This window comes from Geotrypetes seraphini, chromosome 3 (assembly GCF_902459505.1).
Source record: "Geotrypetes seraphini chromosome 3, aGeoSer1.1, whole genome shotgun sequence".
Lineage (NCBI taxonomy): Eukaryota > Metazoa > Chordata > Amphibia > Gymnophiona > Dermophiidae > Geotrypetes > Geotrypetes seraphini.
The window spans coordinates 300747319-300767328 of record NC_047086.1 but is presented as its reverse complement, the minus strand read 5'-3'; the positions used below and the strand labels follow the sequence as shown (position 1 = coordinate 300767328).

Below are 20010 nucleotides of genomic sequence, written 5' to 3'. Positions count from 1 at the left end.
CCTCCAGGGGGGTGCAGGCCTTCAGGGGGGTGCAGGCTTTCGGGGGGGGTGCAGGCATTTGGGGTGGGTGCAGGCCTTCAGGGGTGGGGTGTAGGCCTTCGGGAGAGGACAGACCTTCGGGGGAGGGGGGTCCTGGTGTAAAAGTACACAGAGGGAGAGAGGGAAGGGGGTTCAAAGATACGTGCATATGCCAGACTTTGGGGGTTAGAAATAATGGGTCTAAAAACAGAGGAGTGGGAGAGAGATGGTGCATAATGGGATTTATGGAGGGAAGGAACAGAAAGGGAGAGAACTTGGAAACAGGGGATGGTGTGGAGGGGGGATAGAGATACTGGATAGGAGGATAGTTGGGAACAGAAAGGGAGAGATGGTGGATCCTGGGGTGGTGGGGAGTTGAGAAAAGGTGAATCGGTGGATGGAGACAAAAAAAAGGAAAGATGCCAGATCTCCGGGAGAGGGAAAGGAAACAGAAGGGGAGGACAGAGATGGCAGACGGATGGTTAGCACGGAGAAAGGAGACCCTGGCAAGCAAGACAACAAGAGCCTGGGACCAACAAGATTTGAATATTGACCAGAGAACAAAAGGTAGAAAAAATAATTTTATTTTCTGTTTTGTGATTACAATATGTTAGATTTGAAAAGTGTACATGAGACAGCTTGAAATGGGAACTTTTCTATTTTTGTGAATGGCAAGGCTGAGTTCAGTTAAAATATATGCTTTATAAGAAAATATAATAATGTGTTTTATAAAGTTTATAGTATTGCTGGCCTACCTGGTGAGGTGTTCCTAGTGGTGGTGGTGGCAACGTGTCAATGTGTTGAGAGGAAGAGGTGATCTGGGAAATTCTGCTGAGCAAACTCCGGGTCCATTTCCACCCCCCAGTTAGTCCACTCCACTCAACTGGTTTACACACTGAGTGAGTCTTTGGGTGTTATTTCTGGGTAGTTGTTTTAGAATCTCTTCCAGTGGTTTGTCAGTATCTCCTTCTGGTCCAAGGAAGGAAACTTTGTCAACCTTAGCATTGACCTTCAGAATATGTTTGTAACAGCGCTGCTTGTGTGGCATTAGGCTATGTAGTGATCGAAAGAAAAAAACAGACCTTTGCACATTTTTGCACTATATGGTGGGTGTATGAGGAGATTCATTTCCTGCACAGTTAAGTCCATGTGAAGTTACCTTGTGCTGTATTTGACATCTAGCAAGGTCTCTGTTTGGAAGGAAAGATCTAAGCTTAAAAATGAAGTGGCCAGAAGTTATGTTAAAAGTAGATAGCGTAGCTGGTTTTAAGAAAAGTTTGGACAAATTCCTGGAGGAAAAGTCCATTGTCTGTTATTAAGACATGGGGGAAGAGTCTGCTTGCCCTGGATTGGTAGCATGGAATGTTGCTTCTCTTTGGGTTTTCACCAAGTACTAGTGACCTGGATTGGCTACTAGTGCTGCCCGATTCACGATTCGAATCGGTTCACCGATTCGAATCAGGTGAATCGACGAGTTCGGACTATTTCGTGCCGCCGGACTCTTCCCATCTAATGTAACTTCCGGTTTTGCGAAACAGTAAATTACATTGGAAGAAACGAAAGGAGTGGGAGAGTCAAGCGGCAAGCGAACGGACCTCGTGCAGCAGACCTCGGCACTCAGCAGCAACAAATACTAGTTTTGGCTGGCTCTTTCCCCGCATATCTCCTCTCTTCCCCACGATTTAATATCCAGTTCAGGCAGTAAGTAAATACATCGGCAGGGGGGGTCTGGTAAGTCTTGGGGGCTGGGGATGGAAGGTGAGAATCAGTTCTGTAGGCTATCAGAAATTTGCTTAATTATCTACTCACACAGAAAAGCAGTAAAGTCAATAGGTTCTCTGAGTGGGAACAACCTGTTTGATCTTGCACTCTTGTGATTGACCAATTGTTTATCACTGTTTAATTTATCACATTGATTAATTTGAGCACACCTGAGGTGTCCTATGATGGTGTGCACTGCAGGCAGAGGGTGATTAACCTGTGCCTTATTGTGTAAAGCGCTGGAGAATTCTCTCCTCTCGTTTACCTCTCACGCTGAGGACACCCTACTTCAGTATAATCATTTATATGATTTATCTTATAAACATTATTACGTGGGCTTTTCCTCAAGTGCTGAGATATCAGGTTGTTCCCACTTGGAGAACCTATTAACTTTTACTGCTTTTCTGTGTGGCTTTAACATTTTTGCTATTCAGTATACCTAAACTATTATTCAGTAGAAAAAATTTGGTTTGTTCAATCAAATCCTGTGTGGACATTGGACTTCTATGAGTGAATGTTCTGCTTGATTGAACAAACTAAATTTTTTTTCTACTGAATAATAGTCTAAGTACAATTAAAGTAAATAGCAAAAATGTTTGAGTAGATAATTAAGGAAATCTTTTTCATATTGCTTGCTTATGGACTGGGAAAAAAGACTGTTCAAGCAAATGTCTCCAGAACTGCTTTAATGGAAAAATGTGATTTTTTTTTTAAGTACTTTGTGAAATTTATTGTTGTTGTGAAATTTATTGTTGTACTTTGTTTAAACTTAAAAAGAGGTGTCATTAACAGTGAATCGAATCGAAAAATCGATTCAACAGGGTGAATCGAATCGAATGAAATATTTTTCTCTGAATCGGGCAGCACTATTGGCTACCATGAGAATGGGCTACTGGGCATGATGGACCATTGGTGTGACCCAGTAAGGCTATTCTTATGTTATGTTCTCATCTGTAGGGGCCTTTGTTTTCCCTTCTTATTTTAATGTATTTTTTTCCTGGGAACTTATCAGTGTTTTTTTATAATGGGAACAAAAATGGAAGAGAATTCTAAGTTGCTTTTAAGTTTGTTGTTTTAACTTTCTTACTCAGTCTCCAGATATGCTCCACTATCCCTACTAACCAGAATGGCCACTGCCTTGATCTTGTCAACTTCTCCAACTGTTCACTCTAATTTTTCCTCCTTTACTTCTTCCCCTCTCTGATCATCTAATAACTTTAACACTTAATCACCCCCCGCCCCTCCCCATTCCTGTTCAGCCTTTACCAATTCATTTAGCAATGTTCAGGCTATTTGATCCTTGTACTCTCCACCACTGCTTCATCTCTTCTCATACACTATGTTAACCAACTCTGTCAATTAAGTGATTTCTTCTTAACATACATTATGGATTTTCCCCCCTTTCTTTGACAGTGCTGCTGAACACCACTGCAGGAACTTGCAGAGTCACAGTCATTTGGATTATTGTGAAGCCAGCAACTGACGTACAGACTCTGTACTAACATGAAACGACATCGACCTAGTGGAGCTCAACAAAGAAAAATTAAAAAAGCAAAAGGGGAGGCGATTGAATCAATATCTGGATCTATGTTGAAATATGTAATGCTTTCAGCATCGCATAAAGGTAATGAAGAAGATTCTGAAGAAGTGCAAGCTGGCACATCCGAAATACCTGTAATAGAAACGCAAGATTCAGATGACCCTGAACTGAAAGAAGACAGTGAATCGTCATCTATAAGCACTGACACTGAGGAAGAGAATCTAATTGATAGCAAGAGTCAACACCAACAGCATAAAAATAACAGTGGAGAAGAAAGGGATGCTAGTAAAGACCAAGAGTTTGAAGAAATAGCGCATGAAATTTTACTTTATTGCGATATCGCTGCTTGGCCAGTACCAGTTCCAGATGACTTGAGAGTTAACCTGGTTAAGAAGGGAAGTGAACCTTTTCAAAATAAAAATGGACCTTTCTCTGCTAGTCAGCGAGAAGGAAAAAAGAGCAAAGGATTCAGTCGACACTTAACAACCTCATGGTTCTATAAATCTTTACCAAAGGGCGAAAAAGTTTTGAGAACCTGGATGGTTTATTCAAAATCAAAAAATTGCTTGTTTTGTTTTTGCTGCAGACTGTTTGCAGATAGTGAGACAAAAGCTGGAACATCTGTCTTTGTAACTGGCTTTAAAAACTGGTGGAAATTAAATCCTAAAGTCCCTGAACATGAGCGATCAGAACAACATCTCTTCTGCTTAGAACAATGGAAGACCTTGGCAAGGGGACTGGAACTCCAAAAAACTATTGATAGAATTCATGAAGTGGAAATGGATAAAGAGAGAAAATACTGGAGAGACATTTTACATCGTGTTTTGGATGTAATTATGTTTTTGGCTAAACAAAACCTTCCTTTCCGTGGTCACAGAGAGGATATGTTATCAACAAACAAAGGAAATTTTTTGGAGTTGATAGAATTACTATCAAATTGGGGGGTCACGTGATGGCCGGCACCTGATCGGATGCCTGAACGCGGAGCTCCGTCCTCCCTGCACCATTCGGCTCCCCTAACGCCTGCCGCCGCCGGTAAATTTGTGAAAATTTTGGCTCCTGCACTTCCGGGATCGCTCCCGCTGTGCTGGGGAGCGTCTGGTGCGTGACTCATGGTGGCGGTGCGGGGGATGCCGACTCGAGCCCCGAAGGCCCCAAGAAACAGCGTGGCACCGGCTCTCAAAATGGCAGGGACGCAAACGGAGGCGCCAGTGGACTGCACCTTGGATGAGATGCTCCAAGTATCCATGCGGAACCTCTCTCAGCTGTTAGACGATAAATTGGCCAAGCTACATGCCTCCATGGAGGAAATCAAAGATGTGCTGGCTGGCCACGCGACGCAGATCCAGCAGGTGGAGGATCGGGTCTCGGCACAAGAAGACAGAGCGGTGGTTGCAGATGGAAGGCTTGACTCCTTGGAGACCCGAGTATGCCAACTGCTCGAGAGAGTGGAGGACCAGGAGAACAGGGCCCTCAGAAAGAACCTCCGACTGATAGGGCTCCCGGAGTCAGTTAAAGATTCTGAGCTTCTCCACGTTGTGGAAAGATGGCTGCCAAAGGAGCTGGGCCTGGTGGAGCAGGCAGGACCGGTGGTGGTAGAGCGGGTCCATCGTGTTGGTCAGCGTCGTGATGGAGACGGACCGGGCCGTCCGAGGCCGGTGCTGGCCAGATTCCATAATTATGCAATCAAAGCGCGTCTGTTGGACCTGTTCAAGAAAAACAGATCTCTGTCCTATGAAGGGGCTAAGATTATGATATTTCAAGATTTTTCCACCAAAGTCGCGGAGCAGTGCAGGGCCCTTACGCCGTATTGCTCGCAGTTGGTCACGAGGGGAATAAGATTTGCATTTCTTTAACCCGCTAAAGTGAGACTTACTCATGAAAATCGTACTTTCACCATGAGTACGGCGGATGAGCTGAAAAAGTTCCTCGAGAAGCTGCCGGCACCTCAGGAGTGCTGATGGGCGTCTGTCGTATGATTTCTGGTGGTGTTTCTTCTATCAAGTCGTTTTGGTCATCCGACAGTGTGGTGCTGACTCTGTCCTGATCACTGCTGCTGGGGGCCTATGTTTGGCTGCCGCCTATGTGACCTGATTGCGTGGCACGACTCCAGTCTATCCAGTCTCCTTGAGTTTTTGGAAGCCATACTGTTTCGACGACCATCGGGAGACGGGGACCTGCACTGCGAGGACCTCTGGATTCTGGACACTTGGTTTGAGATTATGATGAGTGCCTGTTTGAGAGATTTGTCAATTTGATGTTTATGCAGCTCTCTTTGCACTGTTTTGATGTGTTTTCCATATACCTGGATGTTTTAGCCCTCTAGAGTTTTGTGGGGGTTCTCACTTTAGTTTTTAGTCGGGGGGCTGGGTGGTGGATGGGAGGACGAGAGTGTTCGTGTGAGGAGGGAGAGGGGAATGGAGGTAGTGCTGGGGTTTTGGATGTGTGTGTGGGGACTGTTAGGTGTGAGAATGGTTGAGATGAGTGGGGGACCTGGGGGACAGGGTCGAGGGGATGAGAGAAGATGGGAATGGGGTAGGAGGGGGGTTTTGGTGGGGCAGGGTGGGGGGTGGGATGCACCTGGGGTCTCTGATCAGTACTGTAATGATACTTCAGTGGGTGGCATGCTGGTTTGGCTGGGAGGCCGGCGCTGCTGCCCCATAGACCTGTTGTCTCTGGGGGGACGTACTTCTTACCAACTGCTATTGTGAGTTCTGTTAAGATTGCCAGCTTCAACATTGATGGCTTGCATTCCCCAGTGAAGCGCAGCAAATTATTTCAATACTGTAAGAAATTAAAAGTAGACGTTTTAATGCTTCAGGAGACTCACCTCAGCGTGACAGAACATGTTAAACTGAAGAGGGATTGGGTAGGGGAAGTAGTTTTTGCTTCATATAACTCCAGACAGCGAGGTGTTGCTCTCCTCTTTCATAAAAAACATCCTTGTACTATGCACAAGGTAATACAGGACCCTGAGGGGGCGTTATGTGATCTGGGCAGGAGTTTTCTTGGGGAAGAAATATGCGTTTTGTTCTCTTTATGCACCTAATGTATACTCTCATAGATTCTTTTCTGTATTAGTAGCGGCTTTGATGCCTTTTTCTGAATACCAATTGGTACTAGGTGGGGACTTTAACATCACTGCAGACCCACTTGTTGATTGCAAGCCACCTAAGCCTCGATTGAAAGGAGGCGATCACAAGGGGGTGAACTTTGTGCTCCACCAAGTGGGTCTGATTGATGTCTGGCGCACACTGCATCCTACTGAATCTGACTTCACTTTTCACTCTCAAGTGCATGATGTTCATAGTCGCTTGGACTACCTGCTGGTTGCTCCTTCTCTGCTGGCGGGTATCCCACGAGTGGTGATTGAAGATGGTGTTTTGTCAGATCACCACTTGGTTTGGTTGGAGCTCATTGATAGGCCGGGGTACCAGGGGTCGACTACTAGCTGGCATATGAATCCCACGTTATACGAAGATGATGAGTTTAAGGACTTCCTGGAACAACAATGGGATTTCTTTGTGAACGAAAACCCTGCTTCTGATGTATCAGAGGTGGTGTTTTGGGAGGCGAGCAAGGCGGTCTTGCGTGGTAAAATTATTGAGTATACTACCCGCAAGTGCAGAGCCCAAGATAAGACACTGTTGGACTTAACACAGCGTCTGGCCGTCCTGTGTGGGAGTTTACATGCTCCGGGTGCTACGACAGCTCGATCTCAATATTCTGACCTACGTAGGCAAATTAATGATTTATTAGCGGAAAGAGCCCTTAGAGATATCAGATTGTACAAATACCGCCTCCACCGCTGGGGTAACAAAGCCGGGAAACTGCTTGCGTCTTTGGTTACCTCAAGGGCGCCGAAGCGCATTACTTCACGGATTCAGGCGCCTGATGGTAGTGAGGTAACTGCCCAAGCTGGAATACAGCAGAGTTTTGTTAACTACTATAGGGCGCTATATGACAGGGGGACCTGTGACACAGGACAGAGGACGACTTTCTTTCAAGACCTACAGCTTCCGTCTCTGGGACATGAACAGCGAGAGGTGTTAAATGCCCTGGTGCGAGGGTTGGAAATTCAACAAGCTAAATTGGCTAAAGCCCCTGGGCCTGACGGATTGGGTTCTGAATATTATAAGTTGTTGGGGGTACGAGTGGTGGGCCCATTTCAAGCCCTATGTGGGGCTCTTAGTAGAGGTGCATTGCCTCCGCATAGACTAACTCACGCCAATATTGTGGTTCTACCGAAACCGGGTCGAGCGGAAGATCAGCTGGGATCCTATAGACCTATTTCTCTGCTCAATCAAGATATCAAGTTGTTTGCTGCTATTATGGCGGCTCGCCTGGGTCGGGTTTTGCCCAATTTAATTCATTCGGACCAGGCAGGTTTTGTGCCAGGCCGCTATTCATCTGCTAATGTACTGAGGGCGCTTTCGGAGCTTCAGAATCCTGGACTTGTTGGGCAACACCCGGGACAACAGAATGCTCTGATAGTTTAGACGCGGAAAAAGCGTTCGATAAAGTGTTGTGGGATTATCTTTTTTGGGTTCTTCCTCAGTTCGGCATTATGGGGAGCTTTCTGACTGGGATTCGATCATTATACGCTCATCCTACGGCCCAAATCCTGATTAACGGGGAGCTTACCTCTTCTTTTGAACTCGAGAGGGGGACGCGCCAGGGCTGTCCCCTCTCCCCGATGCTTTTTGTCTTGGCTCTAGAGCCTCTTGCGGCTAAGCTCCGTCAGAGCACTGACTTACGTGGTATTTGGTTGGGTTCCCAGGAATTTAAAATTAATTTGTTTGCGGATGACATGCTCATCTTTCTGGGAGATGCTGCAGAGGGGGTCCCTCGATTAATAGATCTTATACAGAGATTTGGAGCCTTTTCTGGGTTGCGAATTAACTTTGATAAATCAGAGGCTCTGGCGGTCCACCCCCCGTGTACTCTTTGGCAGGACCCTTCCTTTCCGTTGCAATGGTCTAAGGGAACGCTCAAATATCTGGGAATATATCTACAGGCAGATCCGGGGGTGGTCTATCGGAAGAATGTACTTGATAAATTTGATGCAGTCCAAGCTCTGTGTAAAAAGTGGATGGAGTTTCCCCTTTCGCTCCTGGGACGCGTTGCCCTTATTAAAATGGTCCTCTTGCCGAAGCTCCTGTATCCACTACAAATGGTGCCCATTTGGATCAAACAGAAAGATGTGCAGGCCTATAGGGAGATCGTTTCGTCCTTTATATGGCGCTCCCGCCGGGTGAAAATTGGCTATAATAAACTGATTAGGGGGCGCGAGCACGGAGGTGTGAACTTGCCCGATTTGCGTCTTTATAATGTTGCTGCTTTGTTGAGATGGGTGCATGAGTTATATACGGGAGTTGCCAGATTTGCCCAGGTTGGATTCTGGTACATTTTGTCAGCTCCAGTGTCAGTTTTTAACCTCCTGTGGCATGGGGCGGGACCCTGTCATTCTATGCTTCGACCCTTACGAATGGCCTGGTGCTGGTGGCGGTCTTCCTTGGGGGGCGCGGTGGGTCCTTCGCCTTTTACGGAATTGGTGGGTAACCCTAAGTTTCCTGCTGGTCCGTTACATGCTTTTTTTGCCTCAGTTCGGACGTCTGGGTGTCGTTTTGTGGGGCAGGTTGCTGAAGTGGGGTCGGGATCGGTTCCCTCTTTTCTGGCATGCCGGAACCGCTGGGGTTGGGTCGCAGGGTCTATGTTTGCGTACTTGCAGATGCTTAGTTATTGTTTGGTGCTCCGCTCACCGGAGGGCAGCTTGCCCACCTTTACTTCCTTGGATCACCAGTTTTTGTCAGCCCCATCTGAATTTAACACGCTCTCGGAGTGGTATAAAGTGGGGAGGGAACGACGGTCTGATAGGTTTCTTGATGCTATGGTAACGGATTGGACCTCAGCTTTGGGTGAGCAGGTCACTGCTGATGAATTAGTTCTGTGTTTTCAGGAATGTGCCTCTGCCTCCCCTAATGTGAGTTTGCGGGAAGTACATCTACAGATTCTGCACCAATCTTATTTAACGAGATGTAAGGGACGAAAGATGGGGCTATGGCCTGATGATTGCTGCCCCCGTTGCCCGGCTCGCCGGGACACCTTGGTACATCACTTTTTGGAGTGTTCATATGTAGGGCCCCTGTGGATTTCTGTGCTTCAAGAGCTGGAGAAAGTTATAGGATTATCTATAGATTGGTCTTACAAGATGTTGCTGTTGGGTGTCACAGGTCCCCTGGTGGAAGCGGGTGTTAGCGATTCTGGAAGGCGCTTTCTTTTAGTGGCCTTAGGAATCACAAAGAAACTAATTCTTCGCCACTGGATTGGTACCACGCGGCCAACGGTGCAGCAGTGGCGGGCTAATATGTCTCTGATGGCTGGGTGGGAGCGGCAGCACCGCCGGGGGGCTGCGAGCTGGAAATCTAAGACCTATCTGGATTATTGGAGTTCCTTTTAGGCTGGTTAGAGATCATGGGTGCACAGGGAGGGTGGGGGGGAGGGGCTGGAAGGGAGGGTTTCATTCAAAAATTGGATCTGCATGGGGGATGATAAGTTGTGGATGTATTGACATTTGTTTATTTTTACCTGCACCCTTGATTGTTGTATATGATGTCTTTCTTGTATGGTCACAATTTGTATTTTCTCGTATGCATTGATCCTTTAATAAACATATTTTCAAAAAAAAGGATTACTATCAAATTATGACCCAATTTTGAAGGAACATTTTGTAAAAATCAAACATGCTATTCCTTCTGAAAGCAGATTGAGTTCATACTTATCTCCAAAAATTCAAAATGAATTCATTCATCTTCTGGGAAATTATGTCAAAGAAAAAATTGTGGCAGATATTAAAAAAGCAAAATACTTTGGCATTCTTTTTGATAGCACCCCTGATGTTTCACACACTGATCAAATGTGTGAAGTGATCAGATATGTCTATATTGAAGATGATAAAGTTGAAATAAAGGAATCATTCTTGGGCTTCTTTCCTATTTCTGGGAAGTCTGCTGCTGAACTCACGGAACAGATCTTGAAACAACTGGATAGTGATGGACTGGATATAAACCTCTGTCGTGGTCAAGGCTATGACAACGCTGCAACTATGGCTGGCATTCACAGTGGTGTTCAGGCAAAAATCAAAGAAATTAATCCCAAGGCTTTATTTGTGCCTTGTGCAAATCATTCTCTGAACCTTTGTGGAGTTCACTCTTTTGGAAGTGTTTCTTCATGTGTGACTTTTTTTGGAGCTTTGGAAAAAGTGTATTCATTCTTTTCAGTCTCAACTCATCGATGGGAAATGCTGCAGAATGTAGGTATAACAGTGAAAAGACTTTCCCAGACAAGATGGAGTGCTCATTATGAAGCAGTGCATGCCATAAAGACAAATTTTGAAAAGTTAATTTCAACCCTTGAAGCACTGTGTGATTCAAAAGAAAATGTGGATACAAGAGGATCAGCTCAGATTTTGCTCTCTGCTGTATGTGATTTTTCTTTTCTGTGTTATCTCTTTTTCTGGTGTGAAGTTTTGCATGAGGTTAATCAGACACAAAAATATTTGCAAACAGCCGGGATCAGCCTTGAACAATGTACAGTGAAACTGCAAGCTTTAAAATTGTTCCTTGAAGACCAGTGCACAGAAATTGTGGAGAAGGCCATTAACTATGGAACAACAAAATGTAAGGACATGGACATTGGCATAGAAAAAAGAATCAAGTTTCGAAGAAGAATGCCTGGAGAAACAACAAAAGATGCTGGTCTTACATTGACAGAAGAAACCACAAGGGCTATGTTTGAATGTCTTGATCGTTTTCACCAAGAACTGGAGACTCGTTCTAAAGCAATGGATCAAATAATGTCAATGTTTGCTATCATTCAGCCATTCTCTCTAATTTTTGCAGAAGAAGAAAACCTTCGCAAGATTTTACCAAATATAACTGAAATTTATGATGAATTTTCTGGTGAAGATATCATACTGGAAATTTTTCGACTGCGGAGACATTTAAAAGCTGCTGGAATGAATCCCAAAGAAACAAAGGCATGGACAGTTTTGCAATTTCTAGAATTTATTGTGAAATGGGATTTTTATGAATCTGTGCCAAACTTATCCTTATGTTTAAGACTTTTCCTAACTATTTGTGTATCTGTTGCTTCATGTGAAAGAAACTTTTCAAAATTAAAATTAATAAAAAGTGTTCTTCGATCAACTATGAGCAATGATAGATTGACGAATCTAGCTATACTGTCCATTGAATATGAATATGCAAAGAAGATCAATTTTGATGAAATCATTGACAAATTTGCTGAAACTAAGACTCGAAAACAGAAACTGTAATATTCATTACTGTGAAAGACCAATATGAATGTATGGGTTTTCCCTGTATTTTTCAAAAAATAAATGGATTAAAAAGTATTAATCCTATTACATTTTCCCTTTTTTTGTACAAACCAAAACCAGAATCCATAGAAAATCTGACAAATGGTTCGACAATGAACTACTCCTACTGAAAAGACAATGCAGACAACTAGAAAGAAAATGGAAGAAAAACAGTCAAGATTCCACAACCATGATAAAACAACTACAAACAATACAAAACACAGCCCTAAGACTGGTCTACTCTCTGAAGAAATTCGACCACATCACAGAGGTATACCACAACTCACATTGGCTCCCAATACAAGCGAGAATACACTTCCAATTTTCCTGCCTACTATTTAAAGCAATAAACGGAGACAGCCCAGCCTATTGGAACAATCGACTAATTAAATCCACCTCAAGTAGACATAGGAGAACTCACGCACCATTCACACACCCTCCAACCAAAAACTGTTCAACAACCTCCTAGCCATTCGAGCTGTAACTCTCGACCTCCAACTCTACAACCTATTGACTTCGACCGCAGACTACAAAACTTTCAAAAAATAAATAAAAACCCTTCTATTCAAAAAACACATAAAACCGAACTAACACAATCAGAACTGTCCCAAGCATCACCTGCAACTACTCCATATGTACTTCTAATGTCATTAAAATTTAGACATAATTTATGTTATGTTATGTTTGGAATAATGGTTACATAATTGAGGTTCAATAAAAGAAAATTTTCACTGCCTGTTTCTATTCTGACCATTTATTCCATTTCATGGTTATTGCAAAAAAAAAAAAAAAATTTTACATGGGGGGGTGTCAAAAAATGATGGGCCCCGGGTGCCACATACCCTAGGTATGCCACTGAGTGTAGGCACTTTGGGCTAAGGCCCCGATTCACTAAAGTCAGTGATCATCACTAAACCAGTTTAGCGACGATCGCTGCGATCCATCTGATTCACTAAACAGCCCACCGTGTGTTTTTCCCCATTGTGCAAGCCGATACAAGCCACGCAAATTAGTAGAACCCCATGCAAAATAGCCAAGCGATTGATTCACTAACATTTGCTTGGCTATTTTGAATCGGGTTTTACTATTCTAAAACCCGACTGCTGTAGACCTATGGGTAACTGTGTTACCGACAGGTCTGCTGGTTTTTTGATAGGTCTGTGTTTTTTTTATTCATTTTTTTTCCATGGCACAGATGTTTTGTGTGTATTACACATGCAAAATATCTGCCCTATTAAAAAAAGTGAATAAAAAACAAACAGATCTGTCAAAAAACTGCCCCCCCCCGACAAATGTGCCCCCTCCCCGTGACCCACATATGGCAGGATGGATGCCCGGTCCCTCCTGCCATCAGCCCCCTCCACCTCCCCACCGCCCCCCACTGAACACCTGCATTTAAAAATATGGCAGAAGGGATGCCCACTCCCTCCTGCCACTGGACAGCAGACACCACCTCCCATCCCCCTCCTCGTACATTTCTGTTGGGAGCAGGAGGGGTGATCAGTCCCTCCTGCTCCTCTGACCTCCTTCAATGCAATGCGGGACTTAGGCCCCACCCCGGTGCATCATGTGATGCACAGGGAGAGGCTTAAGGCCCTGATTGGCTCATGTGCCTCGGGATCCTCCCTTGGGAGGGGCCTGAGGCACCTGAGCCAATCAGGGACTTCCTTAGGGATGAGCCTAAGGAAGTCCCTGATTGGCCCTCCAAAACCCCCACAAGACCTACTAGATACACCTGACTACCACCCTAATAGCTCTCATGGCTACATGTGGCACCTATATGGCAGTTGAGTAGGGATTTGGTGGATTTTACTGGGCTCACACTTTCCTCCATAAATGTAGTGATTAGAGTGGCTTATGGGCCTGGGTCCTACTCTCTATGGTTCACTAACCCATCCACCAGTTTATTTAGGACACCTGTGTGATGCTCTACTAGGCTTTCTCATACCAAGTTCTGCTGTTCTAGAGACAGGTATGTACTCTTTCATTCAGATTTTTTGGGGGTGGGAGAGGTTAGTTAGCAGTGGGTGAGTGTGGGGGATCATACCTTAATGTATCCAATGGTCATCTGGTCAGTTTGGGTACCTTTGTAGCACTTAGATGCTTCTAAAACAGGTGTAGCTCCAAACATCTAAGTTCCATCCAGACCATCTTGGAAAAGGTTCCATTATCACCACAAGATTTCCAAGTTAAGCATGCCAAAAACCCGCCCATAATACGCCTCTCATCACACACCCTGGAATTCTGGATGCACAGCAGGAGAAATGTATCACTAGAAATCCAGAAAAATGATTTTGATTATCAGCACTTAATAATAATAATAATAATAACTTTATTTTTGTATCCCGCCATACCCGGAAGAGTTCTAGGCGGTTCACATCAATTAAACAAGGTTACAAGTGGTTTACAGCAGTTGAGCGGGGTTATGAGCGGTTCAATAACAAATTGATCAAAGTTGCCAGGGGGGGGGTGAGGGAAGGATGTAGAGGGGAGAGTGGGTGTTAGATAGAAGGGGCGTTGGGATCCTGGTCTTGGAAGAGGCGGGTTTTGAGTAGTTTTCTAAAGCCGAGGTAGTTGGGGGCCTTGAGGGCCATTTGGGATAACCATGGGTTTAGCTTAGTGGCTTGGAAGGCGAGGGTTTTGTCGAGGAATCTTTTAGAGTGGCAGAGTTTAAGAGAGGGGTAGGCGAATAGTTGGATTCTGCGGGAGTCCTTGATGCTGTGATTTAGGGCGAAGTGAGGGTTGATGTAGCTTGGGGATAAACCAAATACTGTTTTATAGCAGAAGCAGGCGAATTTGAATAGGACTCTGGATTCTAATGGCAGCCAATGGAGTTTGTGGTAGAAAGGGGTGATGTGTTCCCATTTTTTCAGGCCGAATATGAGGCGGACAGCAGTGTTCTGGATCATTTTGAGTCTCCTGATGGTTTTTTTTGTGGAGCTTAAGTAAATGATATTGCAGTAGTCCAATATGCTGAGGATGGAGGATTGTACTAGCAGGCGGAATGAAGTTTCGTCAAAGTATTTTTTTATGGTGCGGAGTTTCCAAAGCACCGAGATACTTTTTCTGACGGTATTGTCCGTGTGTTTGTCGAGGGATAGATGTTTGTCTAGTGTGACGCCGAGTATTTTTAGGTTGTGTTCAAGGGGGAAAACGGATCCTTTTACTTGAATTGTGGTGTCTTTGATTTTATCTTTGGGGGTTGCTAGGAAGAATTTTGTTTTATCCGGGTTTAGTTTTAGTCTGTATGATAACATCCAGTGTTCTATCTGATTGAGTATGCTTGAAAGGAAGGTAAGGAGCTCTGATGTAAAACTGGTTAGCGGGATGATTATAGTGATGTCATCTGCGTAGATAAAAAATTTGAGCTTGAGGTTTTGCAGAAGGTTTCCTAGGGAGGCGAGGTAGACGTTGAATAGGGTGGGAGATAGGGGGGAGCCCTGTGGCACGCCACAGGAGTTCTCCCAGCTATATGAGAAGGCGTCGTTTTTGAATACCCTGTATGATCTGTTCCGTAAGAACCCGTGGAACCAGTTAAGGACCTGGCCCGAGATGCCTATGTAGGAGAGGCAGTCAAGGAGAATGTTGTGGTCGACCAGATCGAATGCGCTGCTCAGGTCGAGTTGTACAATCAAGGCGCTGGAGCCTTGGCTGAAGAGTTTGTGAAGGTGGTCTAGGAGAGAGGCTATAATGGTTTCGGTGCTGTGGTTGGAGCGAAAGCCTGATTGATTGTCATTTAGGATATTGAATTTATCAAGGTATGTGGTAAGTTCGGCATTAACCAGCCCTTCTGCTATTTTGGTGAATAGTGGGATGCTTGCGATCGGTCTGTAGTTGGACGGGATATTGGGTGGTTCTTTTGTGTTTTTTATGATTGGGGTGATCGAGATGTGGCCTTGTTCTGCTGGGAAGCTTCCGGTAGACAGTAGGAGGTTGACCCATGCCAGCATATTTGCTTTGAAGTGGGTTGGAGCCGTTTTCATTACGTTAGGGGGGCAGGTGTCTAGTCTACAGTAGGAGTTGGTATATTTGTTATAGAATTTGTTGAAGGATTGCCAATCGATAGTAGTGAATTGATCCCAGTTTAGGTCTGCTCTGAACCCCGGGTCTGGTTTGGGACTGTTGTTGTCTTGGAGGGTTGGAAAGTCCCCGTGGGGATTGGCAGGGGCAGTTATCGAAGATCTTAGTTTCAGTATTTTGGAGTTGAAGAAGTCGGCTAGGGAGTTGGCGGTTAGTGTGGGTTCCTCGTCCCGGTTGTCGGTAACTGTCTCGAGATTGTAAAGATCGTTGACCAGTTTGAAGAGGTTACTACTGTTGATTGTGACATTTCCAATTTTTTGGGCATAGAAGTTTTTTCGTTTATCCTTGGTTAGGGTTTTGTAGTTTTTTAGTTTAAGTCTCCATTCTATTCTGTGCTCTTGGGTTCCAGATTTGGTCCATTGTCTCTCCGATTTTCTGAGGTCCTTTTTTGCCTGTAGTAGCTCTAGGTCAAACCAGCCCTCCTGGTTTGAGGATCTAATTCTGCTGGTTTTTAAGGGGGCTATTTCGTTTAGTATGTTTGTGCTGTCTTTGATCCAGGTGGTCATGATTTGGTTCGTTTCGTCATTTTGTTTTGTGATAGTTTCGTAGCGGGACCAGAATTCATTCGGGTCGATCTTGCCTCTAGTGGTGTGGGTTTTGGTGTTTCTTGCTTTTCTGTTTATGGTGTTTTTTTGTTGGTAGTGAATGGAGAAGCTACAAAGTTTGTGGTCAGACCATAGGGAGTCTGTCCAGTTGTCTTGTTTCCACACAAATTTGGGAGTGATTGGTTCTTTGGCGGAGAAGGTCACCAGGTCTAACTGGTGACCTCTTTGGTGGGTTACGATGGGTGGGGGTTTGAAGTAACCTAGCTGTGAGATTAGTGACCAGAGGTCGGATATATCTGGCTGATCTGTTTGCTCTAGGTGAATGTTGATTTCACCGCATAGAAGGTTGTATGGGCTTGCTAAAGAGTTGGTTAATAAAAATTCGGCGAAGTCCTCCCTGGCGACCGTCCATTTTTTGGGGGGGATATAAAAGAGAGTGATTGTTAGGGAGGAAGCAAAGGTCTTTGAAGTTAGTGAGGCGGCTAGTATTTCTAGGTTGGGGGAGGATTTGGTGTTGAGTGTGGTGCAGTTTAGATGGTCTTTGAAGATTATTGCTAGGCCTCCTCCCCTTCCCCTGGTTCTGGCTAGGGACAGAATCTTGAAGCCTGGAGGGAGACAGTCTTTGATGATGATGTCTGTGTCTGATAGTAACCAGGTTTCAGTAAGCAAGACAAAGTCGGGATTGGTTTCGGTCAGCCAGTCTTTAATCAGGATGGATTTATTCCTCATCGATCTTATGTTTAGGTAGTAACCTTGAAGGTTTTGGAAGTTGGTGGGGTCCGTTGGGGGATTGTGGGAGTAGGCTAGTTTTTTCAGTGTTCTTTGTTTTTTCATGAAGTGCTTGGTTGGTTTGTGGGTGGTGGGAGGATTGAGGGATGGGAAAGGACCTGTGTTTAGGTGGTCGTGTGGTGTGAGTGGTGTGAGTGAGTGAGATCTGGGTTTTGCCAGACGGTATGAGGAATAGTGAACTGGGATGGGGGCGGAGTGTATTGGGTCGGCTGTGCAGATCTTGGTGGTGAGTAGGTAGAGTAGGAGTAGTGTAGCGCATTGGTGAGAGTTAGACCAGGCCATAGTGGCGCACTTGGAGGGGAAAGTGGCACACTTGGGGGGGAAGGGATTGTTGATGGAAGATTGTGAATTTTTTTTTTTTTTTTTTTTTTTTGTGTCTTAACGGGTTGAAATGGTATTTGGATGGTGATCAGGCCGTGGTGTCTATATGACACTTGGGCGTCCCAGTGATTAGAACGTTCAAACTTTGGAATCCATGCGCAACTTGTTTTTTTATTTGGCATGATAATTGATTGCTCCAGTTTTCAGCCAATCAAAAAATAAATTTAAATCCCGGTTAAGAAGGCAACCTGCATTCAGATGACTGGACATGTTGAAAACAACCATGAGGATGATACTGGAGGACCTTACTGAACTAGCACAAAACCAATTTCTTTTTAGATCTGTAATTCATCAAGTCACTAGGACTTCAGCATGAGTCGATGGCACCTAAGAAGAAGAAGAGTTTGGGGTAGAGAATAAGCATGGTTGACTTAGGCATCACTAGATGTCCAAGTTAGGTGCCAGAAAGTTAGGTTTGGCAAACCTGGCGTAATGTACCGACCCCTAACTGTACAGCACCTAAGTCTGCTTAGGCACCACTAAGCATGATTCTTTAAGTAGTGCCTAGCAGTTGATTGACAACCATGCTGAGTGGTACCTACAATGTAGGCACGCTTAGGAGCCGTTTATAGAATCTGGCCTTAAGTGCTAAGAAGCCAATTTTATACCTATGGGTTTCTTAGCATTTAGCGTGTGCTAAGCTTTAATAAGAGGGCCCCTATGACTCGTCTTATTTAAAACATTGTAACTGTGTCTTTTCAAGCTATACTTCTTTGTGATATTTACATGCCAGAGATGAGATCAAAGTTAAATGAGAGGTATTATTATGGTCACAGCATCAACCCTTTTGCCACAAGCACAGACTAGAAAATATGAATGAGAAAATGCTATATCAAGAAATGTTAACATTGTTTGAGATTCTGATTTAGATAACCGTTTTTTTTATTTTTCAGTTCAATTGTTCTTAAGGCAGAAAATTCATTTTCAATAATGAATGTGCAGTTGCTGAAAGGATTTTTAAAAATATCTACCATACTAAGGAAACTGTCTGTGAAACCAACTAACTTCAATCTGACAGCTGTACAGACTCTTCACATGTGAGTGCCATATTTCTTAGTCACTCCTTGAATGTACGAGGTGATAGTAACTTGTTCAGTTATTCAGTGTAGGAATTTATTGTATTACATAAAACTGCAACATTTATATTCCATACTTGCTTCTTAAGTTCGGTGTGGCTAACAAATAAGAAACTGGACATTCCCAAAATCATTACAAATTTAACTGTAAAAAACAAACAAAATTAATAGTAACATACTTCCTAAATAAATAGCCAATACTAATAGTTAACTATCCTATTGGTATCTAGTTTTTCAGAGTATGGACTACCCATGCTTCTCATAGTATTGAGCTCGAAATGACTAGGAGGCTTTTTTACTAAGCTAATTTAGGTGCCAATGCATGCCTAACAAAGCAAAATTGGCCTAATATGAGATGCGCTAAAGCGTTCTGCATTAGTTTTGCCTTCTGCAAATGCTAAGCTCATAGTATTTGTCTATTTTTATAGAGAGGGTGTGTTGGGATGGAGAATGGGTATAGATGTGCTAAGCAGATATCGTACTGATATTACTGCCTCACTAACTGGTTAACGCATCCTTGTGATCGCGCATCCAGCAGCCTCCTCTCGTAATCGAGGGTACAACAGCAGCCCCCCACCTTGTGAGTCCAGCAGCCCCCCTCCCTCACTATCGCGAGTCCAACAGAACATAAGGACATAAGAATTGCCGCTGCTGGGTCAGACCAGTAGTCCATTGTGCCCAGCAGTATGCTCACGCGGCGGCCACCAGGTCAAAGACCAGTGCTCTAAATGAGTCCAGCCTCACCTGTGTACATTCCAGTTTAGAAAGAACTTGTCCAACTTTGTCTTGAATCCCTGGAGGGTATTTTCCCCTATAACAGACTCAGGATGAGCGTTCCAGTTTTCTACCACTCTCTGGCCGGCCCATTTGTACGGAGTCTATCCCCTTTCAACTTTAGAGAGTGCCCTCTCGTTCTCCTTACCTTGGAGAGGGTGAACAATCTGTCTTTATCTGCAAAGTCTATTCCCTTCAGTATTTTGAATGTTTCGATAATGTCTCCTCTCAATCTCCTCTTTTCAAGGGAGAAGAGGCCCAGTTTCTCCATTCTCTCACTGTACGACAACTCCTCCAGCCCCTTAACCATTTTAGTTGCTCTTTTCTGGACCCTTTTGAGTAATACCGTGTCCTTCTTCATGCATGGCGACCAGTACTGGACACAGAACTCCAGGTGAGGGCGCCCCATGCCCTTTTACAGCGGAATAATATCCTTCTCCGATCTGTTCGTGATCCCTTTCTTTATCATTCCTAGCATTCTGTTCACCCTTTTCGCCACCGCCGCACATTGCGCAGACAGCTTCATTGACTTGTCAATCAGAACTCTCAAGTCTCTTTCCTGGGAGGTCTCTCCAAGTACTGCCCGGACATCCTGTATTCGTGCATGAGATTTTTGTTACCGACATGCATCACTTTACACTTATCCACGTTAAACCTCATTTGCCATGT

At 44.4% G+C, this 20010-nt stretch overlaps 1 protein-coding gene across 1 annotated transcript in view; it reads left to right on the top strand.

Moving 5' to 3' along the window:
- The window catches only part of LOC117357752, a 245966-nt gene that overhangs the window by 151001 nt on the left and 74955 nt on the right, over nucleotides 1–20010 (top strand). Inside the window, exon 13 of the mRNA XM_033938800.1 lies at nucleotides 18385–18528. Within this exon, the coding sequence (XP_033794691.1) occupies nucleotides 18385–18528 (144 nt within the window). The remainder of the gene's footprint in view (nucleotides 1–18384; nucleotides 18529–20010) is intronic.